Source organism: Camelina sativa, chromosome 4, assembly GCF_000633955.1.
Source record: "Camelina sativa cultivar DH55 chromosome 4, Cs, whole genome shotgun sequence".
Classification (NCBI taxonomy): domain Eukaryota; kingdom Viridiplantae; phylum Streptophyta; class Magnoliopsida; order Brassicales; family Brassicaceae; genus Camelina; species Camelina sativa.
The window spans coordinates 14587054-14607724 of NC_025688.1; the positions used below are offsets into that span (position 1 = coordinate 14587054).

At 34.8% G+C, this 20671-nt stretch overlaps 3 protein-coding genes and 1 long non-coding RNA gene across 8 annotated transcripts; all 4 read left to right on the top strand.

Moving 5' to 3' along the window:
* Nucleotides 1700-3443, top strand: LOC104780555. Of its 5 annotated transcripts, none has more exons than XR_002037714.1 (6): nucleotides 1700-1816; nucleotides 2015-2377; nucleotides 2482-2572; nucleotides 2783-2844; nucleotides 2918-3028; nucleotides 3122-3443. It is a non-coding gene; the product is annotated as an uncharacterized LOC104780555 (long non-coding RNA). The 5 variants fall into 5 exon arrangements; XR_766777.2 differs by having other exon boundaries at nucleotides 2928-3028; XR_002037712.1 differs by having other exon boundaries at nucleotides 2015-2089; nucleotides 2206-2377; nucleotides 2783-3028.
* LOC104780556 lies at nucleotides 4485-7096 on the top strand. Its single transcript, XM_010505055.2, has 8 exons — nucleotides 4485-4632; nucleotides 4867-5149; nucleotides 5242-5313; nucleotides 5531-5595; nucleotides 6055-6208; nucleotides 6324-6407; nucleotides 6518-6607; nucleotides 6712-7096. The coding sequence occupies exons 2-8, from the start codon at nucleotides 4895-4897 to the stop codon at nucleotides 6835-6837; spliced, it is 846 nt and encodes a 281-aa protein (XP_010503357.1). The 5' UTR covers nucleotides 4485-4632; nucleotides 4867-4894; the 3' UTR covers nucleotides 6838-7096.
* LOC104780557 (probable LRR receptor-like serine/threonine-protein kinase At3g47570) lies at nucleotides 8181-11440 on the top strand. The gene is made up of 2 exons (XM_010505056.2): nucleotides 8181-8454; nucleotides 9638-11440. Exon 2 carries the CDS (start codon nucleotides 10165-10167, stop codon nucleotides 10792-10794), a length of 630 nt encoding a protein of 209 aa, XP_010503358.1. The 5' UTR covers nucleotides 8181-8454; nucleotides 9638-10164; the 3' UTR covers nucleotides 10795-11440.
* On the top strand, nucleotides 17709-19182 carry LOC104780559 (endochitinase At2g43590-like). The gene is made up of 2 exons (XM_010505057.2): nucleotides 17709-18026; nucleotides 18397-19182. Exons 1-2 carry the CDS (start codon nucleotides 17744-17746, stop codon nucleotides 18939-18941), a joined length of 828 nt encoding a protein of 275 aa, XP_010503359.1. The 5' UTR covers nucleotides 17709-17743; the 3' UTR covers nucleotides 18942-19182.

Genomic DNA, 20671 nt, shown 5'->3' on the forward strand with positions numbered 1-20671 from the left:
TAATTATTTTAAAAATATTATTTTAATGATTGAGTAACCTTGATAGGAATTATCTAGTGGAATGATGATTTTGTTTAAAGTTGTTAATGAATTGCTTTGATTAGTTTAATATTAATTATATGATTAGTTTAATTTTGAACAACTTAGATGAGTTTATCTGGGAAAACGAGCTATTTCTCCCCGATATCTATCATATCTAGCCAGATAGAACCCGAACTTTGACCTCGATCTATATATCCATCAAAAAACGTTCTACACCTATTTCTCCCCAAAATAAAAGTTTTATATTTAAATCTCTCCAAATCTCGGTTACATCGGTTTACACTTCAAAACCCAAATTAAACCAAATATTAAACCACTAAGAGTTGATTCTGAATTAAAATCCGACCAATCATTAATTGATCAGATATTTCTTCTTGGCCTGATTCTTCCATCAACCAATGATATTGATAAATTTGATTTTCAATTTCAATTACAAAAGGATTTTCATTACAAAAACTGATTGGATAAATTCATTGTAATTAACCATAATTGTTAGAGTAGGAAGATTGATGATAAAGATGAGTGGAAGTGATAGCCGAGAGTCGCGTCGCAAGAGCTGACGGAGATGGTGGAGAGGAAGGAACAGAGCCATGGATTATTGCGACGGCGCTGTTTGGTGGACTACCCAGAACGCCTTCACCTTCTCCGACCACCACCTTCACCTTCTCGACATGTCTCTCTCCCGTGAAGACTCACTTTTCCTCGACTCCTCTTTCTCTCCTCAACCGTCTTCACTCTCCACCTCGCTGAGTCCACTCGGTTGGAACAGCTCTTCACTTACCAGATCTCAAATCCATGGAGCGATGACGATGAAGCTGTGTCCATCTATCTCCCCTCCTCCTCCTCCTCTTCACTCGTCTTCTTCTTCAACAACCTACGGATCCCCAACAACGCCTTCATCCCACACCAACGACGGTGGTGTCAACAAAATTATGAAGACTTCAAATTCATATACGATTATAGTAGTGTCGTGGACATGGAATATGCTCTACTTCATTTTTTCCATTAAAAAAAATTGTTTTTATTGTAAGAACAAAGAATTTGCTCTAGGTGCCAATCGAGTGTTTTGGTTTTGTTTTCATCGATCAAGTGTTTTGGTTTTAGGTTCCAATCGGGTTCTAATCTAATATAAATATGGTTTTCTTTGGTTTTAATTGGTTTTATTTGTCTAGTAATTATTTAAGTGAACAATAAACCGATGAAACCCAAATTTATGATGTAATAGAACTCAAACTATCAATTCGAGGAGGTTTAAATATAAAACTTTTATTTTAGGGAGAAATAGGTGTAGAACGTTTGTTTGATGGATATATAGATCGATGTCAAAGTTTGGGTTCTATCTAACTAGATATGATAGTTATTCGGGGGGGGAAATAGCTCGTTTTTCTAGGTTTATCTAGTGAAGATCTTAGAGTATCTATACTTGGGAGTGCTCTATGAGTTACTCTTCGTTTTATGGCCCAAAAAAATTTAAAAAATCCATAAAATAATCCAATAATTTGAGAATGTTACTTCAGGAAAGAGCTGAAGCAACCCTATAAACCCATAAGCAACGCATACGTGTCATGTTTATATTGGTTGTAGGGTAAATAAAAAAAAAATATATTTATATTGGTTGTAGGGTAAATAAAAAAAATATATATATATATTTTTTTCTTTCCCGACCCTTTCTCTCTTTTCTCTCTCGATGGATTCGCCGATTCACCTCAAGTCCGGAAAAATCGTCGGCGGATATTGCTTCTGATGGCCTAGAGGTCCACCGGCTAGCGATTAGGTTCGAATTCCACTTGAATTCCACTTTGATTAGTCTTTGTATCTGCTCAATTTCCTCTGATGTTTGGATGATAGATGAGTCTTAATGTTTCGTAAAATTCATGTTACTACTACTGTGATTTTTGATTGATTTACGATATTTGCCAATTATGGTGTGTAATAGAATCTATGGATGATGTTCTGGTTTATAAAATGACAGGGAATGCCGCTGGTTTTTGTATAATGAGCAAGGCATGGAAAGATGAACAAGAAACTGATCTGTAATCTTCACCAGGTGTTTGCTTTTATTCCTTACTCACAATTTAAATTCGTAGCTTTGGATGTTAGTCTGAATTGAAGGTTTGATGTTAGTCTGAACTGAAGGTTGTTCTGTTCTTCTTGACTATTTAGTTCTTCTGAAGAGGATTTTGAAACTTTGTTATGTGGTTTTCCTAATCCGTTCTTGTGTTACTGTGCTATGTTCCAAACTTCTGAGCATGCCTGATTTTTCTTCCAAGTAGAAAACGTTCTATATGTTTATTTGCTCTTCAGGAAAGCATATGAATATGGCATTATTATACAGGTAAAACTGTTTGGCCAAACGTTTCTTCTTGCTCCTGTCTTAAAAAAATGTGTTGGCTGCTATTTTTTGGAAATCAAATTCAATCAACCTCTTCGTTTTTGCAGTGCAGATCAGTTAGTATCCATGAGATTTCTTGTTTGCTACTGTCGGGGAACTATATATTGCCATTGCGTTAGTCGACCAGGACTAGCTAAGGTTGGTATCTCTTTTTCCTCATATATTCCCTATAGTTAGATCCATTCATCGACAAAGTTTGGATGTGTGCACTAACATATCTGGGCATTTTTGCTAGAATATTATACTCCCTTGATTAAGTGTTTATGTGCCTTTCTTGTTTCAAGTGTTTGTGCAAGAAGTATGATAAATTAATTGCATAGTGTTCATGCTAGTTTTTTACTGTTGCAGCAAGTCTTGGTTGGAGGAAATGATTGTCGCTGGTCTTCACACTAGCAATTCCTGCTACACTGGTGAGAATTCAAAAACTAGCATGACTTTGAGACTGCAGAAAACTGCAGAAAACTCTTTGATCCAAACTAGCAGAATACTGCAGAGAACTGCAGAGAACTCTTTGATCCAAAAATAGACCTTCTAAGTGGTGATGAATTTGAGACTGCAGAAAACTTGCATTTGCAGCTCGTTACTTCTCAAGAAGTAAGTTTTATCTCTCCAGCTCGTCACATACAGTTTTGATTTTAAAAGTTTTTGTCTTGTGATTTTTTGGTTTTTTTCTGGCCATTCTCACAGATGAAGAATTATCAGCTGATGGGGTTAGTGATGGCCATGGACGCAAACAAGATTCTTAAATTCAGACAGCTGTTGAACTCTCTCATTGATTAACAATGATGAACATCTTCTTCTTCTTCATTAAAGATTCAGTTGTATCGATTCCCGCTAGTATGATTCGGTTAACATTGTACTGTGTGTATTTCCTGCAAAATTGTGAGGCTCTGTTTTGTGGGAAACAGTGTCTCTGTTTTCTTTTTGGTTGTTTTATTTTTGGTGTGGAGTATAGTTTGTCATTGTGGATATAGACCAATACAAGCTACAATAATATTGATTTCAATGATTTGATTAGGATTTTCAATTTGTGAAACATGAAATATGTTGCAACCCAACAATAAAACTTATTCCGAATTTTGTAAAATATGTTTAATATTCCGAATCTTGTAAAATTTTATTGTTTTCTATTTTATGTAATAGAAATAATTTAAATAATTGTTTTCTTATTTTAAATTATTAAATTTTGATAATAAATTAAAAAATTATTATTTAAATGATCGAGCAACCTTCTTTAGATTCTCTATTGGAAGGATGATTTTATTTAAATATTAAGTAGATTGCTTTAATTAGTTTAATATTAATTATATAATTAGTTTATATTTGAGCAACTTAAAAGAGTTGCTGGAGTGGAGATGGTCTTATAATCCATAGTGGAGACCATTGATAATCCGACTCTGGTTTGCACACAAAGTATCAACTATCAATGGTTCATTCCCACGACATTTCAATTCCTCTAAACCAGTATAAGAACCATATGAAAATCAAATCAGACAATCAATTATTATTATCCGTACTGGTTAATTCAATCATGCAAACATTAGAAGGCGGTTTCATTTAATTACTGAGTTTTTTTAACAAAGAGCAAAAAAAGTCAAAATAAATTAGGATGAAATAAAGGAACCTCTAGAAGAATTTTCAACTTATTAAAAAGGCTGTATGCAACTTGGTCCAATTTTGCCTACTCTATTGAAGAAAAAAGAAGCAAATAATGTTATTTTTATATGTCACATAAATTCTCTTTCAACCAAAGTTCAATAAATTAATTACTATATGGACCAATTAATTAATTCTTCGATCTGATTTAGGTGAAAAAAAAAACTAAAGTAACATTTAAAAGTAAAAACCAAAAAGAAATCGTAACCAAAATTGACTATAGACAGACAAGCGCTTTTCCCGACTAGCCGTTTAACAGACGTTAATCTCACCAAGCTCCAATGCTCCGGTTCGTACTGATGCCGAAGCTAATTCCATACCTATACAATTTTTTATTATTATTATAGATATTTTTATTAAAAAAACGCGCTCCCAAAAACATTTAATAATGTTTATCTGATTACATTCATTCAGACCGAACACGGAGAGACAAAAACAAACACAAATTGTAAGAGTTTTCTCGTTTTTGAGCTTAAATAAAAGGTTCCAGATTTCGTAAAAAATTACCATTTTTTTCCTTCGAATTCAAGAATAATTTCAAGGTAATGTTAATTTCCATCGATTATTATTACTCTTCTATGGTTAAAATTGATTCAATTTTGAAGTTACATCTGTAGAATATTAGGGTTTGATCCTGGAGATCAAATCGAATTTGTCTATGTTCTTTGTTTGTTTATTGCATTTGGGGCTATTTTTTCGATTAGGGTTTGTTTTGTTCCTGTGAGATTTTATCAAATGTTCCTCAATTTAATGTAATTTGAGCTTCTTGGTTACAGATATCAATTTGGTGCTAAGTTTGTAAACATGGCTGATCATTTGAGTTTATGTACCGATCGTCTCATTACTTCTGAGATGAAGAAAGATTCTGAGTCTTCAGATTCTTCTGGAGAAAGCTCTTCAAAGCCTCAAGGAACGGATTTGGCTTCTTCTTCTTCATCTGTGGATGAAGCTGATGAAGAAGAACCACTTCTCCTCCAATCTGTTGAGTGCCGTATTTGCCAGGAGGAAGATACCACTAAGAACCTTGAGGCTCCTTGTGCTTGTAATGGTAGTTTGAAGGTAATATATTGTGTGATCTCATTTGTTGTTTGTTTTTGATGGTATTATTGGTTTGAGAGTTTTTCTTATTGAGTTTTTTGATTTTACGGCAGTATGCTCATCGCAAGTGTGTTCAGCGTTGGTGTAATGAGAAAGGCGACATAACCTGTGAGATATGCCACCAGGTAAACTCATCAGTTTCTCAGATTCTGATGCTAAATGTTGTATATTTATGTCAATTTACCTATCTAAAGTTCATAGCATTGTGAGGATAATTAGATTTAACTTGTTCATCTTGTTATCGCTGCTCAATTGTTTAGCTATCTAACTGCTATTAACTACAAGAGGAATGTCGATTACAACTTATAAAACGTTCTTTGTTTTATCCCTGATGATGATCAGCCTTATCAACCTGGATATACAGCACCTCCGCCTCCTCCTCCTGATGAAACGATCATTCACATCGGGTAAATTTTCTAAAAATCTTATGTTTCTCGGTTTACTGACTTAAACAGCAAACTGATATTCCAGTAGTAAAATAGTTTGTCCTAAACAAAGAGAATTATGACTTGTTGAATTGTTATACAAAGTGGATTATATGTAACCATTTATTACAAATCAATATCTTCTAAGAACCCATCAGTATACTAAAGTCATGAACTGTCTTTCGCATCTATTTGCTAAGTCTAATATACATTCAATTATATCTTGCTTTGACATGGTATGAATCTGGTATGGTACAGAGAATTCAAGATGCACTCTCATCTTTAAGATATCGATAACTAACATTATCTATGCATTTAAGTGTAAACTTTTGAAAAGTTTTCATATCCATGTACATTTCCTTTCCCCCATTGTAACTCTCTTTTTATTTATTTTTTGTAATCATCTCTTTTATGCTGGAGCCTCATTGTTCTTGCCTGCAGTGATGATTGGGAGAACGGAGTGCCATTGGACTTGACCGACCCGCGCATTCTGGCAATGGCTGCAGCAGAACGCCATTTCTTGGAAGCTGACTATGACGAGTATTCTGAGTCTAACTCAAGCGGAGCTGCCTTTTGTCGCTCTGCTGCTCTCATCGTAAGCTTGCAGTTTTCTTTCAATAATCTTGTCGAGAATATGATTTCTTACCATGTGAACTGAATGTTCTTTTTTTTTTCATTCCAACTGTAACTCAATACTTCTGTGATGGCAGCTCATGGCACTTTTACTGTTACGAGATGCGCTAAATCTCACTACTAACTCAGAAGACGAGGACGACCCAACTGCCTTCTTCTCTGTATGCACATCTTTCCCTACGTCTTTATACCATCTCTGTATACACTTCTATTAGTTTCTTGATGATTTTTATTGATTCGTTCTTTGCTTTTTACTCTCTGGTTTCAATAGCTTTTCCTTCTTCGTGCTGCTGGCTTCCTCCTCCCATGTTACATCATGGCATGGGCCATCGGTATACTACAACGACGTAGACAAAGACAGGTGTGTACACGAAAAAAAACTCTCTGTATCAAACCCTGTTAAATTGTAAAAATGCTCAATCTAACATATAAGACAATGTACCATTTTTGTTTCTATGAAATCAGGAAGCAGCAGCTCTAGCTGCCGCAGAAGTTGCTTTCATGATACACGGTGGTGGTCCTCAACGCAGGGGACTGCACTTTGCTGTAGCGCCGGAGCCACCAATATCCAACGTCCCAACACCTGTCTGAACTTTCCTGGTAATGATTCTCCGGTAAGGCTATTATAGTTTGTAGTATATCCTTCTATCTTATATCCTTCCTTGAACTTGGTTGTAAGAACTTCCAAACCTTCTATGCTTTTACACATGTTATTATCTTCATCGTATGTTTATGTTATTTGAATCTGTTAAATGTATACTTTGGCTCTCAAATGTTTTGAGACAGAGAGCTTTCACGGCACTATGTATAGTCTTATTATATATTATGATTTTTATAATTTTAAATCATCTTTCGTTACTTCTTCGATATGTTTTTGGTCAATTAAGTGATATGACTTAAGAGAGAACTCGGCTAATCCCACGTGCATTCTTTGCCAATCTTGAGGCAAGCTTCATGCATAGCAGTGCTTAGCATTTCCATTAAGCTCTCCTAAGTAACACAGTACTCGTATTTTCTTGTAAAAGACCAGCACATGGATCAAGACACTACAGTGACAATGCAGACAAATCGAAGAGCCATAGCGATACCTTCTTTAACATCCATGAATTGTCGTTGCTTTAACTCTTTCCATAAAATCTTCCCCAAGGCGCTCTCCTATGTCTCATTTCAGATCATAACATCCCCGAGACATTGATTATTATGATACATCAACTTCTATGTATTTAAAAGTTAAGCAGTCAAGATAAGTTGAGAGTATCATGCAATGTCGGACTCGGATTCATGATACTCTAAAGCGTTCCAACTGAGATGTGGGTGGAATCGTGAGCTCTCTTCTTCTCACCCTATATATGTTGCAACTGAGAGAATAAAAATGGTTAAAGTAAGCTTCTTACTAAGCAAAAACTTGTAATACTTGCATTGTGTTCTTGCCAATGATTACAATATACTTTATTTTAAAGTATAGTTTATAATAAAATATTTAAAATCTAAATGGATGGTTCCATGATTAGTGGGTTCTTACTTCTTACTATTATACTGAATCAAACACATTGCAAGATATTCTATGCAAAATGTGAAAATACCAAATAAAAGTTTGTAAGATATGCTTAACAACCGAAAATTAGTGAACACGAATACCTCACCTAATTTTGCAATAGTAAAAGACTAAACTTGGTCTATTTGGTCGATGTCTAATATTAAATGCACAGTCAATTTTTGTGGTTGGGAGTTCTACAGAGACATGGTTTAAATGCTCTGTGTGAACTTGAAATATGAAACTACAATGTCGTCCCCAGAAATACTGCCGGTCCAGGAAATCAAACTGTGAGTCAATGTCAATGTGAATCAAACTTTACTTCATTTTTGAAAAAGTCTTGCATTTTCCGCTATAAGTTGCATAACCACCAATTTCCTCAATACTCACTTTCTTGCAAGATAGAAATATGAGACTCTTTCTTTTGCTTTCTTTCATTGCTCCCATGTTACTTGGAGCATATGGTTTTACTGATGATGAAACCGATAGGCAAGCGTTGTTGGACTTCAAGTCTCAAGTTTCTGAAGACAAAAGAGCTGTCTTGTCCTCATGGAATACCTCATCCCCTTGTCTCTACAACTGGAAGGGGGTCACATGTGGCCGCAAACACAAGAGAGTAACACATTTGCACTTAGGAGGCTTGCAATTGGGGGGAGTGATATCACCATCAATTGGTAATCTTTCATTTCTCATATTACAGTTAATATCTCTGATAACTCTTTTGGTGGAACTATCCCTCAAGAGATGGGAAACTTGTTTCCACTTGAACACTTGGATATGAGCTTTAATTTTCTCAGAGGAGGGATTCCAACCAGTGTGTCTAACTGCTCCAGGTTGTTGGACCTTGTGTTTTCTTCAAATCCTCTTAGAGGAGGTGTTCCTTCAGAACTAGGGTTATTGACGAAGCTTGTTACTTTATACCTTGATAGAACCAAACTGAAAGGAAAGCTCCCTCCATCTCTAGGAAACTTAACATCCCTTAGAGAACTTGGCTTAGACATAAACAGTTTAAAAGGAGAAATTCCTGAAGATATAGCTAGGTTGACTCAACTGGTCTATCTTGAAGTAACAATGAACAATTTCTCTGGTGTTTTTACTCCTGCTATCTACAACTTGTCCTCACTTGAGTATTTATCCATGTATGGTAATGGTTTTTGGGGTAATCTAAGGCCTGATATTGGTTATTTGTTACCAAATCTTCAAGATTTATCTATGGGATAGAGTTATTTAACTGGAGCCACTCCAACAACACTTACTAATATCTCTAGTCACTCTGTTGGAGATCTTGCATTTCTTGATGCATTGACTAATTGCACCCAACTACAAGAGTTAGATGTTGGTTATAATAGGCTTGGCGGTTTCTTGCCTGCTTCAATTTCCAATATGTCCACCAACCTTATCTATTTAAGCCTTCAAGAAAATCTCATCTCAGGAAGCATTCCTCATGACATTGGGAATCTCATAAACCTACAAATACTTGGGTTGGGCAAATAATACGTTAACAGGACCACTCCCAGCATCTCTTGGAAAGCTTTCAGGATTTGGGGTATTAGATGTGGCTTTAAATAGAATGTCAGGAGAGATACCATCGTCTTTAGGAAACATCACTCTATTAGAAAAACTCAATTTGTTCCACAATAGTTTTCACGGAACCGTTCCTTCGAGTCTTGGAAAATGTAATCACCTACTACATTTGTATATTGGGTCTAATAAGTTAAATGGGACTATACCTCAGGAAATTATGAAAATCCGATCCCTTCTCTTTCTAAGCATGTCAAATAATTCTTTGACCGGCTCTCTACCAAAAGATGTTGGGAGACTTCAAAATCTTATTGGGTTAGATGTTTCTCATAACAGATTATCAGGGCACCTACCACAAGATTTAGGAAAGCGTCTTTCTATGAAACAACTTTATCTCCAAGGAAACTTTTTTGATGGAGCCATTCCAGATATAAGTGGGTTAGTCGGTGTTACGAAGGTTGATTTCTCAAACAATAATATCTCTGGAAGTATACCTGGATATCTTGCAAACTTCACCTCGTTGCAATATCTCAATCTATCGTTTAACAAATTTGAAGGAAGGGTGCCTACAAAAGGAATATTTAAGAACCCTTCTATCGTTTTGGTATCTGGTAACAAAAATCTTTGTGGAGGCATCAAGGAACTAAAGCTCAAGCCATGCCTCGCGCAAGAACCACTTATGGAGAAAAAAAATTCTTCTCATTTAAAGAAAGTTGTTGTTGGAGTAAGCGTAGGAATGACTTTTCTTTTGCTGTTGTTCATAGCTTCAGTTTCTTTGATTTGGTTCAAAAAAAGAAAGAAGAACAAGCAGACAATTGATCCAACTCCTTCTAGTTTGGAAGTCTTGCATGAGAAAATAAGTTATGGAGATCTCCGTAATGCGACAAATGGCTTCTCTGCGAGTAATATATATGATCGTGTCAGGCAGTTTTGGTACTGTGTTTAAGGCATTGCTCCCAAAGGAGAGAAAGATGGTTGCAGTGAAAGTTCTGAACCTGCAGAGACGTGGAGTTATGAAGAGCTTTATGGCAGAATGTGAATCTTTGAAGGAAATTAGGCATCGTAATCTTGTGAAACTATTGACAGCTTGTGCTAGTATTGATTTCCAAGGAAACGAATTTAGAGCTCTCGTCTATGAGTTCATGCCGAATGGAAGCTTGGATATGTGGCTGCATCCAGGGGAGGTGGAAGAGATTCGTAGGCCCTCAAGACCCTTGACACTGCTTGAAAGGCTTAATATTGCCATAGACGTGGCTTCTGCTTTAGTTTATCTTCATGTTCATTGTCATGAGCCTATAGCTCATTGCGATATTAAGCCAAGCAACATCCTTTTGGACGATGATCTAACCGCCCATGTTAGTGACTTTGGTCTGGCTCGTCTTCTCCTCAAATTCGATCAGGAGTCCTTCAACCAATTAAGCTCGGCTGGAGTCAGAGGAACCATCGGCTATGCCGCACCAGGTATATTATCATATATTTGTAGCATTCTATGAAGAATATTAGTATATCATTTAGTCTTGTTAACGTTTGTTTCTGTGAATTCCTGGTGCAAAATACGGAATGGGAGGACAACCATCAATCAATGGTGATGTGTATAGCTTTGGGGTTCTCCTTTTGGAAATGTTCACTGGAAAAAGACCAACCAATGAGTTATTTGGGGGAAACTTTACCTTACACAGCTATACCAAGTCGGCGTTGCCCGAAAGAGTATTAGACATTGCAGACGAATCGATTCTTCACATTGGTCTCAGAGTTGGTTTCCCTATTGCTGAGTGCTTGACACTTATTTTGGAGATGGGGCTTAGGTGTTGTGAGGAATCTCCCACGAACCGTTTGGCAACGAGTGAAGCTGCAAAGGAGTTGATCTCAATCAGAGAGAGGTTCTTTAAAACAAGAAGAACAACCAGAGGTTGAAGAGTATATGCTTTTCTCTACAAACTTCGTAACTTTACACATTTAAAAGTTTAAACTGAGGCCTGTGCGACATCATTTTGTTTTTTCATAAGCTGTGGTTTTGTTTTATACTCTGTTCATTCTCTGTTTTGTTTTCTTACAAGATTGAATACTTGTGTTACCAGGCAGCAGGCTAATAATAAAAATGACGTTGTAGCTGTGGTTTATCAATTTCTGTTGAGCACAGATCACCGTTTTTGTTAACACTCAACTCGTCAACAGAGCGTTGTTGTGTATCTGGATTTTTGTGTTTTGTTTTGTGTTTTTCACCAAAGAATTTCTTTAACTTTGGTCTCGTGAATCTTACTTCTTTTTTTCTTCTACCCTTCGTTTTCGACGCAAATGAACAGAGTTTTATAGTGTTAACCGGTGGTGGAATACGTTTGCAACGGAACGTTCAGACAATGTAACCACTCAACCAATAATTGTGATGGTTAGTGAATAACCACTCATTAGTTAACTTAAATAACCAACACTTCCTACGTGGCTAGGTAACTTAACATCAATGAGATATCTTGGCTTTGGAGATAACAGTATCCAAGGAGTTCCAGAGAGTATGGCTAGATTGAATGATGCATCTTGAATTGTCCATCAACAATTTCTCAGGTGTTTTTCCTCCCGCAATCTACAATATATATATATCCACACTTGAATGGTCAAAATATCTATCAAAATGGTTAATTTCTCGGGTAGCTTGAGGCCTGACTTTGGTGACTTGTTACCAAAACTTCATGAGATATACATGGGAAATAATTATTTCACAGGTGCTATTCCAACATCACTTCCTAATGTATATACCTCAAATCTTCAAAATTTGCAAATGGAGTATAATATCTGGCGGGAAGTGTTCCTACGAGCTTTTCTTAATATGACTTTATAGATTCCAATGAACATTGTTTCATATGCTAAATCAGTACACCTACGATATACACAATATTTTATATACTACTTTAGTCGTTTGGGGGAAAAGCTTGTTGATCTTATCTTAGTATGCAAACGCGAGTTAGGTTCTACCGCGCGAACTATCCATAAATACTACAATGTGTAGAGGTTCAACAGCTTTTTTTTTTCTGTCTAATAAGTCAGAGACTCACAGTCATCTAACAAGTCAGTCGTCTAATAAGCCAACTGAGTATTAACATCTTCAATTGATTGTGTAAGAAATATGGACCACGCGTACTACCAAATAAATACGTAAGAATCTAATTTGGGCATTTTTGTGAAAACAAAAACCTCAATGGTTATCTATTACATATGTATTATTGAGAAGATAAATGAAATGATTTACATTTATGTGAATGAATTTATATATAAATATGAGCGTAAATATTAAGTATATGGCAAACACTAAGATAATTTTTGAATCATACATTTAAAATAGCCTACCTTTTACCAGCATTGTTTACAAATCATGATACCATGAAATTTTGTCCTTTTGCCATCTCATTATTGTGGACACTTGCATTGTACAATGATATAATTGGTGGGATGAATCTGGAATAAAAATGGGTCTACACTAATTTTGGAAACTACTGACTCGTTGATTTTTTAAGTCAATCGTAAGAGTATTTTTTTTTTTTAGTCTATGCATGTTTACAATTACAGTTTCGGGGGTTTTCGGAAACCGCCACGGTTGCAATTTCAAACTTCAAACATTATTATGCATTTTGAACGAATGATTTAGCGATTGAAAACAAGAGTTTATGCGGAAGCTTTATAATTAATTGATTAGCGGATTTAATAGCGATTAAAGAAAAATTACATAAATCTATATATAATAGCAATCTGAATAAATGCTACCAAAAGTTATGTCTTTTCAATCGTACATTTTGGATAATTGTTCAAAAAAAACTGTAGAAAATTTAAAAAATCTATAGAAAATTTAAATTGTGTGTTTTACGAAAAGTTGCGATTGTTCATTATAACGGTTTTTTTTGTAAAGTTGCAACTGTTCATTGTAGAGTTGTGTTTATTCGAATATTCGTATCTTTTGAAATCTATATATATATTTGTTTGTTTGAACTGTTTTCATTTTTTTGTTATGACACAAAATAATATAAAATTTCAATCTCAACGATTGAAATTACAATTTTTATATGAGTTATTAGGTATAATCAAGTGCAGACACAACAATTACAATTTTTCGTAGTACCTTTTCGTAAATTTTTTGCTTTTATTTTTGTTTTTCTCTAATTCAAACGGTTGTATCTGTTCATTGTAGAGTTGTGTATTTTCACTATATTTTATGTTTTTTCATCACAACTTTTTGTTCTAGTAGTTGTATCTATTTAAATAACCATGTCTTTTGTGGCATACTTGCTACTTCATCAATTAAAAATGACGTCGGATGAATCATTTCATGTCATTATCATTAAAGGAAATACAAAACTCCTTTTTTTTTCTATTCGTCTTGTTCTTCACCTTTTTTAAAAAGATTTACATGTTCTTCACCTTGTTCTTCACATCAACAAAGACATCCAAAACTTAATTTATGAACATCCAATTCGTCATCGTCTTCCTCATTATTCTTTATTTTCGTTCATCATGTTCTGATATTTGATGGATCCGGTTCCGATAATTGTTTTTTATATAATTGGGTAAAAACACAAATATGTATTTAACACCGACGATAGTGGATGTAGAGTTGTGTAGATAGATGCAAAAAACTTGTCTGATATAGTAATGTTGTAATACATTTGTTTACGTTTAGTTTATTTCTTGTAATAACTCAACCGATAAGCAATATAAATCTTTTGTTTACGTTTATTTCTTTATTGTAATAAGTCAGCCGCAAACAATATAAATCAGCCGTCATATGAATTTACGCAGTTTTTGTCTCATGTGAAGTATTATAACTCAGCCGAAAAGCAATATAAATCAGCCATCATATGAATCTACGCAACGTTTTGTCTTCCATGAAGTATTATAACTCAGCTGCAAAGCAATGTAAATCATTCGTCATATGAATCTACACAACCTTTCGTCTTCCATGAAGTATTATAACTCAGCAGCAAAAACAATATAAATCAGCCGTCATATGAATCTACGCAATCTTTCGTCTTCCGTGAAGTATTATAACTCAGCCGCGAAGCAATATAAATCAGACGTTATATGAATCTACGCAATCTTTCATCTTTCGTGAAGTATTATAACTCAGTCGTGAAGCAATATAAATCAGTCTTCATATGAATCTACACAACCTTTCTTCTTTCGTGAAATATTATAACTCAGCCGCAAAGCAATATATATCAGTCGTCATATGAATCTAAGCAACCTTTTGTCTTCCTAAAGTATTATAACTTAGCCGCAAAGCAATATAAATCAGCCGTCATATGAATCTACACAATCTTTCATCTTCCGTGAAGTATTATAACTCAGCCATCGAATCAAATAGATCTAACAAATCGGTCACCATATGTAAATCAACGGCGGCGACAATCAGTCGTAAAACATCGATAAAAACCCTCAATCAGCCGGGAAAATGGTTTAAATCACTATTGTTGGAAAACTAAAAATAAAGATTTGATACATACCGGAACACGAAAATACAAACACGAGTGTAGACGAAATGCGACAGCGATGACGAGAGAGAGATTGATATATATATATATATAGAGAGAGAGAGAGAGATAATGACTGATAAGCAGCAAGAAGAGAGAGAAGATAATTAGGGTTCCTCGTCGAAATCTCTGAGAGAGAGTTTTTTTGTTTGTGAACATTAATACAACGCTACAGTTTCTTTCTCTTTCTTTTGAGACAGAGAAAACAGTCAATAATGTTGTGGAAGTGTTTAACGACGTGGATTTTTTAAAATATTTTCAAAATTAAAATGAAAAATTAACCCAAAGTGTTAATTGTAGTTACACCCAGGACACTAAATATATAAATAATTTTTAGAAAATGTATAATATACTAGCAATATTCCCACTTTTCTATAACACCACAGTAATTTTTTTTTTACAATATATTTTTAATTTGTTGTCTATGTGATTTTTTTGCTTTCCTTCTTTTAACCACCCGCTAAAACCTGCAAACACAAACCCTTGCGGGAAAGAGCTTTAAAATTTAACTATTCACGGCTACTCTAAAAGTGATTTCTTTGATTGGTTATAATCGCTACCAACTGTAACCAACCGAAAATGATGTGTTGTCGCATAATAGCGAGAGAACCAATCTATAATCAACATAGTTAAACATTGGAGCATTTACAAAAATACCTCTTTTCAAAAATACTCTCTTCTGTTGTCCATTTTCAAAAATACTTATTTTCATACAAAATGACTAAATTACATTTCTTTCAATGAGAATAGAAAATGAAAATATGATCTTTCTCGCTAAATCTTTTTTATCAACACTTTTTCAGTGAAAAAATATTTTGAAAATCTTATAAAACCTTTTAAAACCTTATAAAATCTTCTAAATTTTTTAATAAACGTTATAAAAACTTTATAAAGTCTTTTAAAACCCTTATATAACCCTTTAAAGATCTTGTAAAACTTGTTTAAAACCTTAGTAAAGCTTTTAAAAAACCTTTTAAAAACGAGAAATGGTTAAAATTACCTTTATGTATATACCAATTTTCATAAATACTCCTGTTTTGGCAATTTCATTGTTTCCCTCTTTTAACACAATTATAATATATTAAGTTAGATTTGGGTTCTCTATTTTGTTTTAGGTTTGGGTTCTCTATTTACATGTAGGATAAATTTTTGAGAGATTAGGATTTAGTATCTAGAAATTATAGTTTAGGATTTAGTATTTTGTACATAGAAGAGAGTATTATTGAAAATAGACAACCAAAGAGAGTATTTTTACAAAATGTATAGAAAAAAGTATTTTTGCAAATGCATCTTTAAAAATTTTATAATAACTTAGTTAGAAGTTTTCAAGAGATGATATGTCTTGCCAAAAGTATTTTTTTTGGCGTGAAAATTTCAACGAAATTTTTGTTGGGGAGAATTTTTAGTTTTTTGCAGGAAAAATTAAAATTTGATTTTGTTGAGTAATTTATTTTTCAAATAAAGATAAAATATTCATTAACAATAAAGAGAGTAAAATTGAAAATAGATAGAATAAGAATATCTAGAAAGAAGCATTTCTAACAATTTCTATTCAACTTTTCACTAACATATTTTCATTACAATTAAAAGTGAACTATACTTTATTCTCGTTATCATGTACATTTTCATCATACTAGCCGAAAATTTGAGGTCTTTTATTGTTTCTGCCACCACTGAAAATTTGAGGACATAATTCTCTTAAAGACGTAAAATGAGGACACAATAATTTTAATCTCTATTTGAAACATATTAAAACATTTCTGTAGAGAATTAACATAACTTTTCCTCTGGAAAAAGGAAAACAGTGAAAAAACAATGCACTCAATGGCGACACCAAAGTGGTTATCCATATATAATAAATAAGTTTTTATAATAAAAAAAAATCATTTCTTTACATCCACCTATGTTTTAAAAATTCTTGTCTACCACTGATTACATCTCACAAAATTGCTAGTCCCACTTTGTTCGCCTTAATTATTAACTAGTCCCTTCAAAAATTTTGTTATCTGATTATTCCCTATCTAATCTGATTATTTCTTGTTTAATATTGTGTACACCTCTGTTTCAGAAATCGTTAGGTGCTAGTCGGGCTGTGAGTGAAGGCTTAGCGATTAATCGGAAAATCGGATTTAAATCGGGGATTAGTCGGGGACTAGTTTTAGGGGTTTTATCTATATACATCTATAATATAGTAAAATTGTAACATGCTGTTAGGATTCGTCGGTGGTACAGTGGTTTGCAGTGGCACATAAAATCCAGGGTTCACGGGTTTGAGCCTCACCAACTTCTTTTTTGGTTTTTTTCTCGATTTTTCATTAATGAATACAAAATGACGAAAATGTCTTCATCTTCTTCCTCATCGAAATCGATCTGAAAACCCTAATTTAAGCTGAGTTTTCATTTTCTTGGCAATTATTCTTCATTCTACTTTGTTATTCTTATAGTTTTAGTCTTTATATGTATATCTACAACAAAATCATAGTTAGAACATCAAAAACCTCAATTTTTTTGATAATTAATATTTTACAATAACTAAACTCTAAACTTTTAATGAAAATCATAAAATTTTGTTATGTAAATACATTTTTATGTGTTTAATGTAATTTTGAAAATAATACTATAGTTTTATATTTTAGTTGATATTTTTTTAATATAGATATAACTATACATATATTTAATACATATATTTTATTTTATTATTAGTTTAAAATTAGTTTTTAAAAATCTCAGTTTAATCTCTAATTTTCTTGGTATGCGATAGGCCTACCCTAATTTTATGACTAGCGCATACCAATTTTTTAACTAAAGGCATCTAACCCCTATAGATAGATATCCCAAAAAAGCAAATGACCAAACTATCCAACGCTCTCCCTATATATATGTATAACACACAACCTTGTCCGTCTCATCAACAAACAACAACCAAAACATGGCTTTCACAGAAATTTCCTTAGTCCTTTTCCTTTGCCTCTTAGGTCCTTCTAGAGGTGCTAGAACCCCAACCCCAAGCGGTGACGGATGGGTCCGTAACACTGTGACACAAGAGTTCTTTAACAACATTATAAACCAAGCGGACAATGGCTGCACAGGGAAAAAGTTCTACACCCGCAACTCTTTCATTGCTGCTGCTGATAGTTTCCCCGACTTTACTACTTCTGTTACAAAACGTGAAATTGCTGCCATGTTTGCTCATTTCACTCACGAGACCGGACGTAATATATTTTTTCTTTTCTTTTTATCTAATATATATATATAATATATTATAGACAAACTAATTAATATTTTTGTTTGTACATCTACTCCATTCATGACCGACTCTAAATTTTAGTTAACTCAACCTAAGGGTTGGGTGCTTGTGCTTCTAAACGTTTGCAACTTTGCATAATTTGAATATAGGCAAGGGTGATTATTACAATATTATAATTACACGTTAAGTATTTGAAACAGTCTTGGTTTAAGACATATAAGATTAAATTAACCTGTGTTAAAAATGAACATCTGACTTCATCCCAATTAGTTGAGCTGATTATAAATCACTTTTTTTTTTCTTCTTCTTTTAACGTGCAACTCTATTTTGTATAGACTTCTGCTACATAAAAAGAAGATACCGACAGTCACGGCCTTACTGCAACCATCCTGCAGAACAAATAGATTGTATAACGCCGCCGCCGGGAAAAGGCTACTGCAAACATCCAGAAGATTATCCAGACTGTGCATCGCCGCCGGCGGGAAAAGGCTACTTCGGTGGTGGTCAGAGTCTTAGGTCCGCATACAGAAGATTTCCACCGAGAAGGCCCTACTGCAACCATCCCGCAGAGCAAAGAGACTGTATACCGCCGCCGGAGGGCAAAGGCTACTTCCGTCTTGGTCAGAGTTTCAGTCTTCACTTTCTACGCCAGTCTGAGCTTGTGGCTAGCAACCCAACTGTAACTTTCCGGACGGGCTTGCGGCTTTGGATCAAGAACGTAAGGCCGGTGCTGAACCAAGGGTTTGGAGCCACCATAAGAGCCATCAGTGGAATGGAATGTAACGGTGGGAATTCACGTGCGGTCGACGCAAGGATTGGCTACTACAGAGCATATTGTGGACAGCTTGGTGTGGATCCTGGTCCTAACCTTAGTTGCTAAAAAGTACTTCAAAACGCAAACACGCATACACGTGACGTGGTACGTGATAACGCTGATTGCGAAGTGTGATATATATATAATAATAATGTTAAATTGCATAAGAAGAGAATTGGTCTTCCTTGTGTCTACGGATGGACCATCTTTTCCATTTCCTATTTTCCCATGTTTGTATGAGCTACGTCTCCACTCTTTGCTTCTTGTTGCAATAAGTGTATTTATTTTAAACCAATGAAAAAAAATAGCTATGATACAAAATTAAACGAAAATACTAACAATTTTCGATATCAATGTTGCAAAATTCATCATTTGGACCCACATAGGTAAAAAGACCCGAATTCCACTGGTTTTTCCTAATCAAGCTCGCCAATCACGCTACTATGGCTCACATGCAACCCATCCGCCGTTGGCATCTTCTTTCGAGCATAGTTGATTCAATTAAATTCCGATTAACCGGAAAAGATGAAGAACGATCGGAGGAGAGCAAAGGTGGGAAACACCGTTTTATTAATTTGATCCAAAAATTTGTTACAAGACGTTAACCCAATTAATGTCAATCCTCAAGTCTATATACTTAACACTAAACCAGAATCTAATCTTGGTTTACTAAGTTAACCGATTTGAACCATCTATCTTAATACACCCTCCTCAAGTCTTTAGCTTTGAACTGTCTGGTTTGGAAGATAAAGACTTGATAGTGACATGAGCTTGAGTAGATGATGGAAAGGACCGGGTTGTAGAGGCTTCGTGTGTATATCAGCATGTTGGTTCTCGGTTGGAACGTGTAATGTCTGCAATGTACCTGCTTTGACCTGGTCACGAACAGTGTGGCAATCAATCTCTATGTGTTTGGTGCGTTCATGGAACACCGGGTTCATAGCAATATGAAGATCAGACTTGTTATCGCAGAACAACTTCGCAGGACATGTAACTTTGACGCGGAGGTTTTTTGTAACCAGATGATCTCACAAGTAGCATGTGACATAGCTCGATATTCTAACTCTGTACTACTCCGACTTGTGACAGCTTGTTTCTTTGACTTCCAAGAGATAAGAGAAGTACCAAGACAGATGCAATGGCCTGTAATTGATCGTCTAGTATCCTTTCAAGTACCCCAGTCAGCATCTGCAAAACCATTTAAGCACAACTCTGTATCTACAGAATACATCAAACCTTGTCCAGGATTAGCCTTGATATAGCGTAGATCTTTATGTGCAACCTGCAAATGGACATCGGAGGGAGCTGATATGAACTGACTCAGTTGGTTTACTGCAAAGGTAATATCAGGTCTTGTGATTGTTAAATATAACAATCGACCTATTTGTTATCTGTAAGCTTCCGGACTTGGAAGAAGTGTGCCCATGTCTTTAGTGAGATGCACTTTAGGATCCATAGGAACAGAGCTTGGCTTGCAATCTAGGAATCCAACATCAGTCAACAAATTCTAGGCATACTTTCTCTCACAGGCAGAAATTCCCTTATCAGATCAAGCTATCTCCAAGCCTAAAAAGAACCTAGCAGGACCTAAGTCTTTAATCTTGAATTCAGACTTTAATAGATCCTTTAAGTCCTCCACTGCCTTATCATTATCACTTGATATCATGATGTCATCTACATAGACAAGCACAACAAAAAAAACACCAGTTCCCTCTTTGACAAATAGTGTATTATAACCTGGGGACTGGATATAATTCACACCAAGTAAGACAGAGGAGAGTCGTGTGTACCATTGG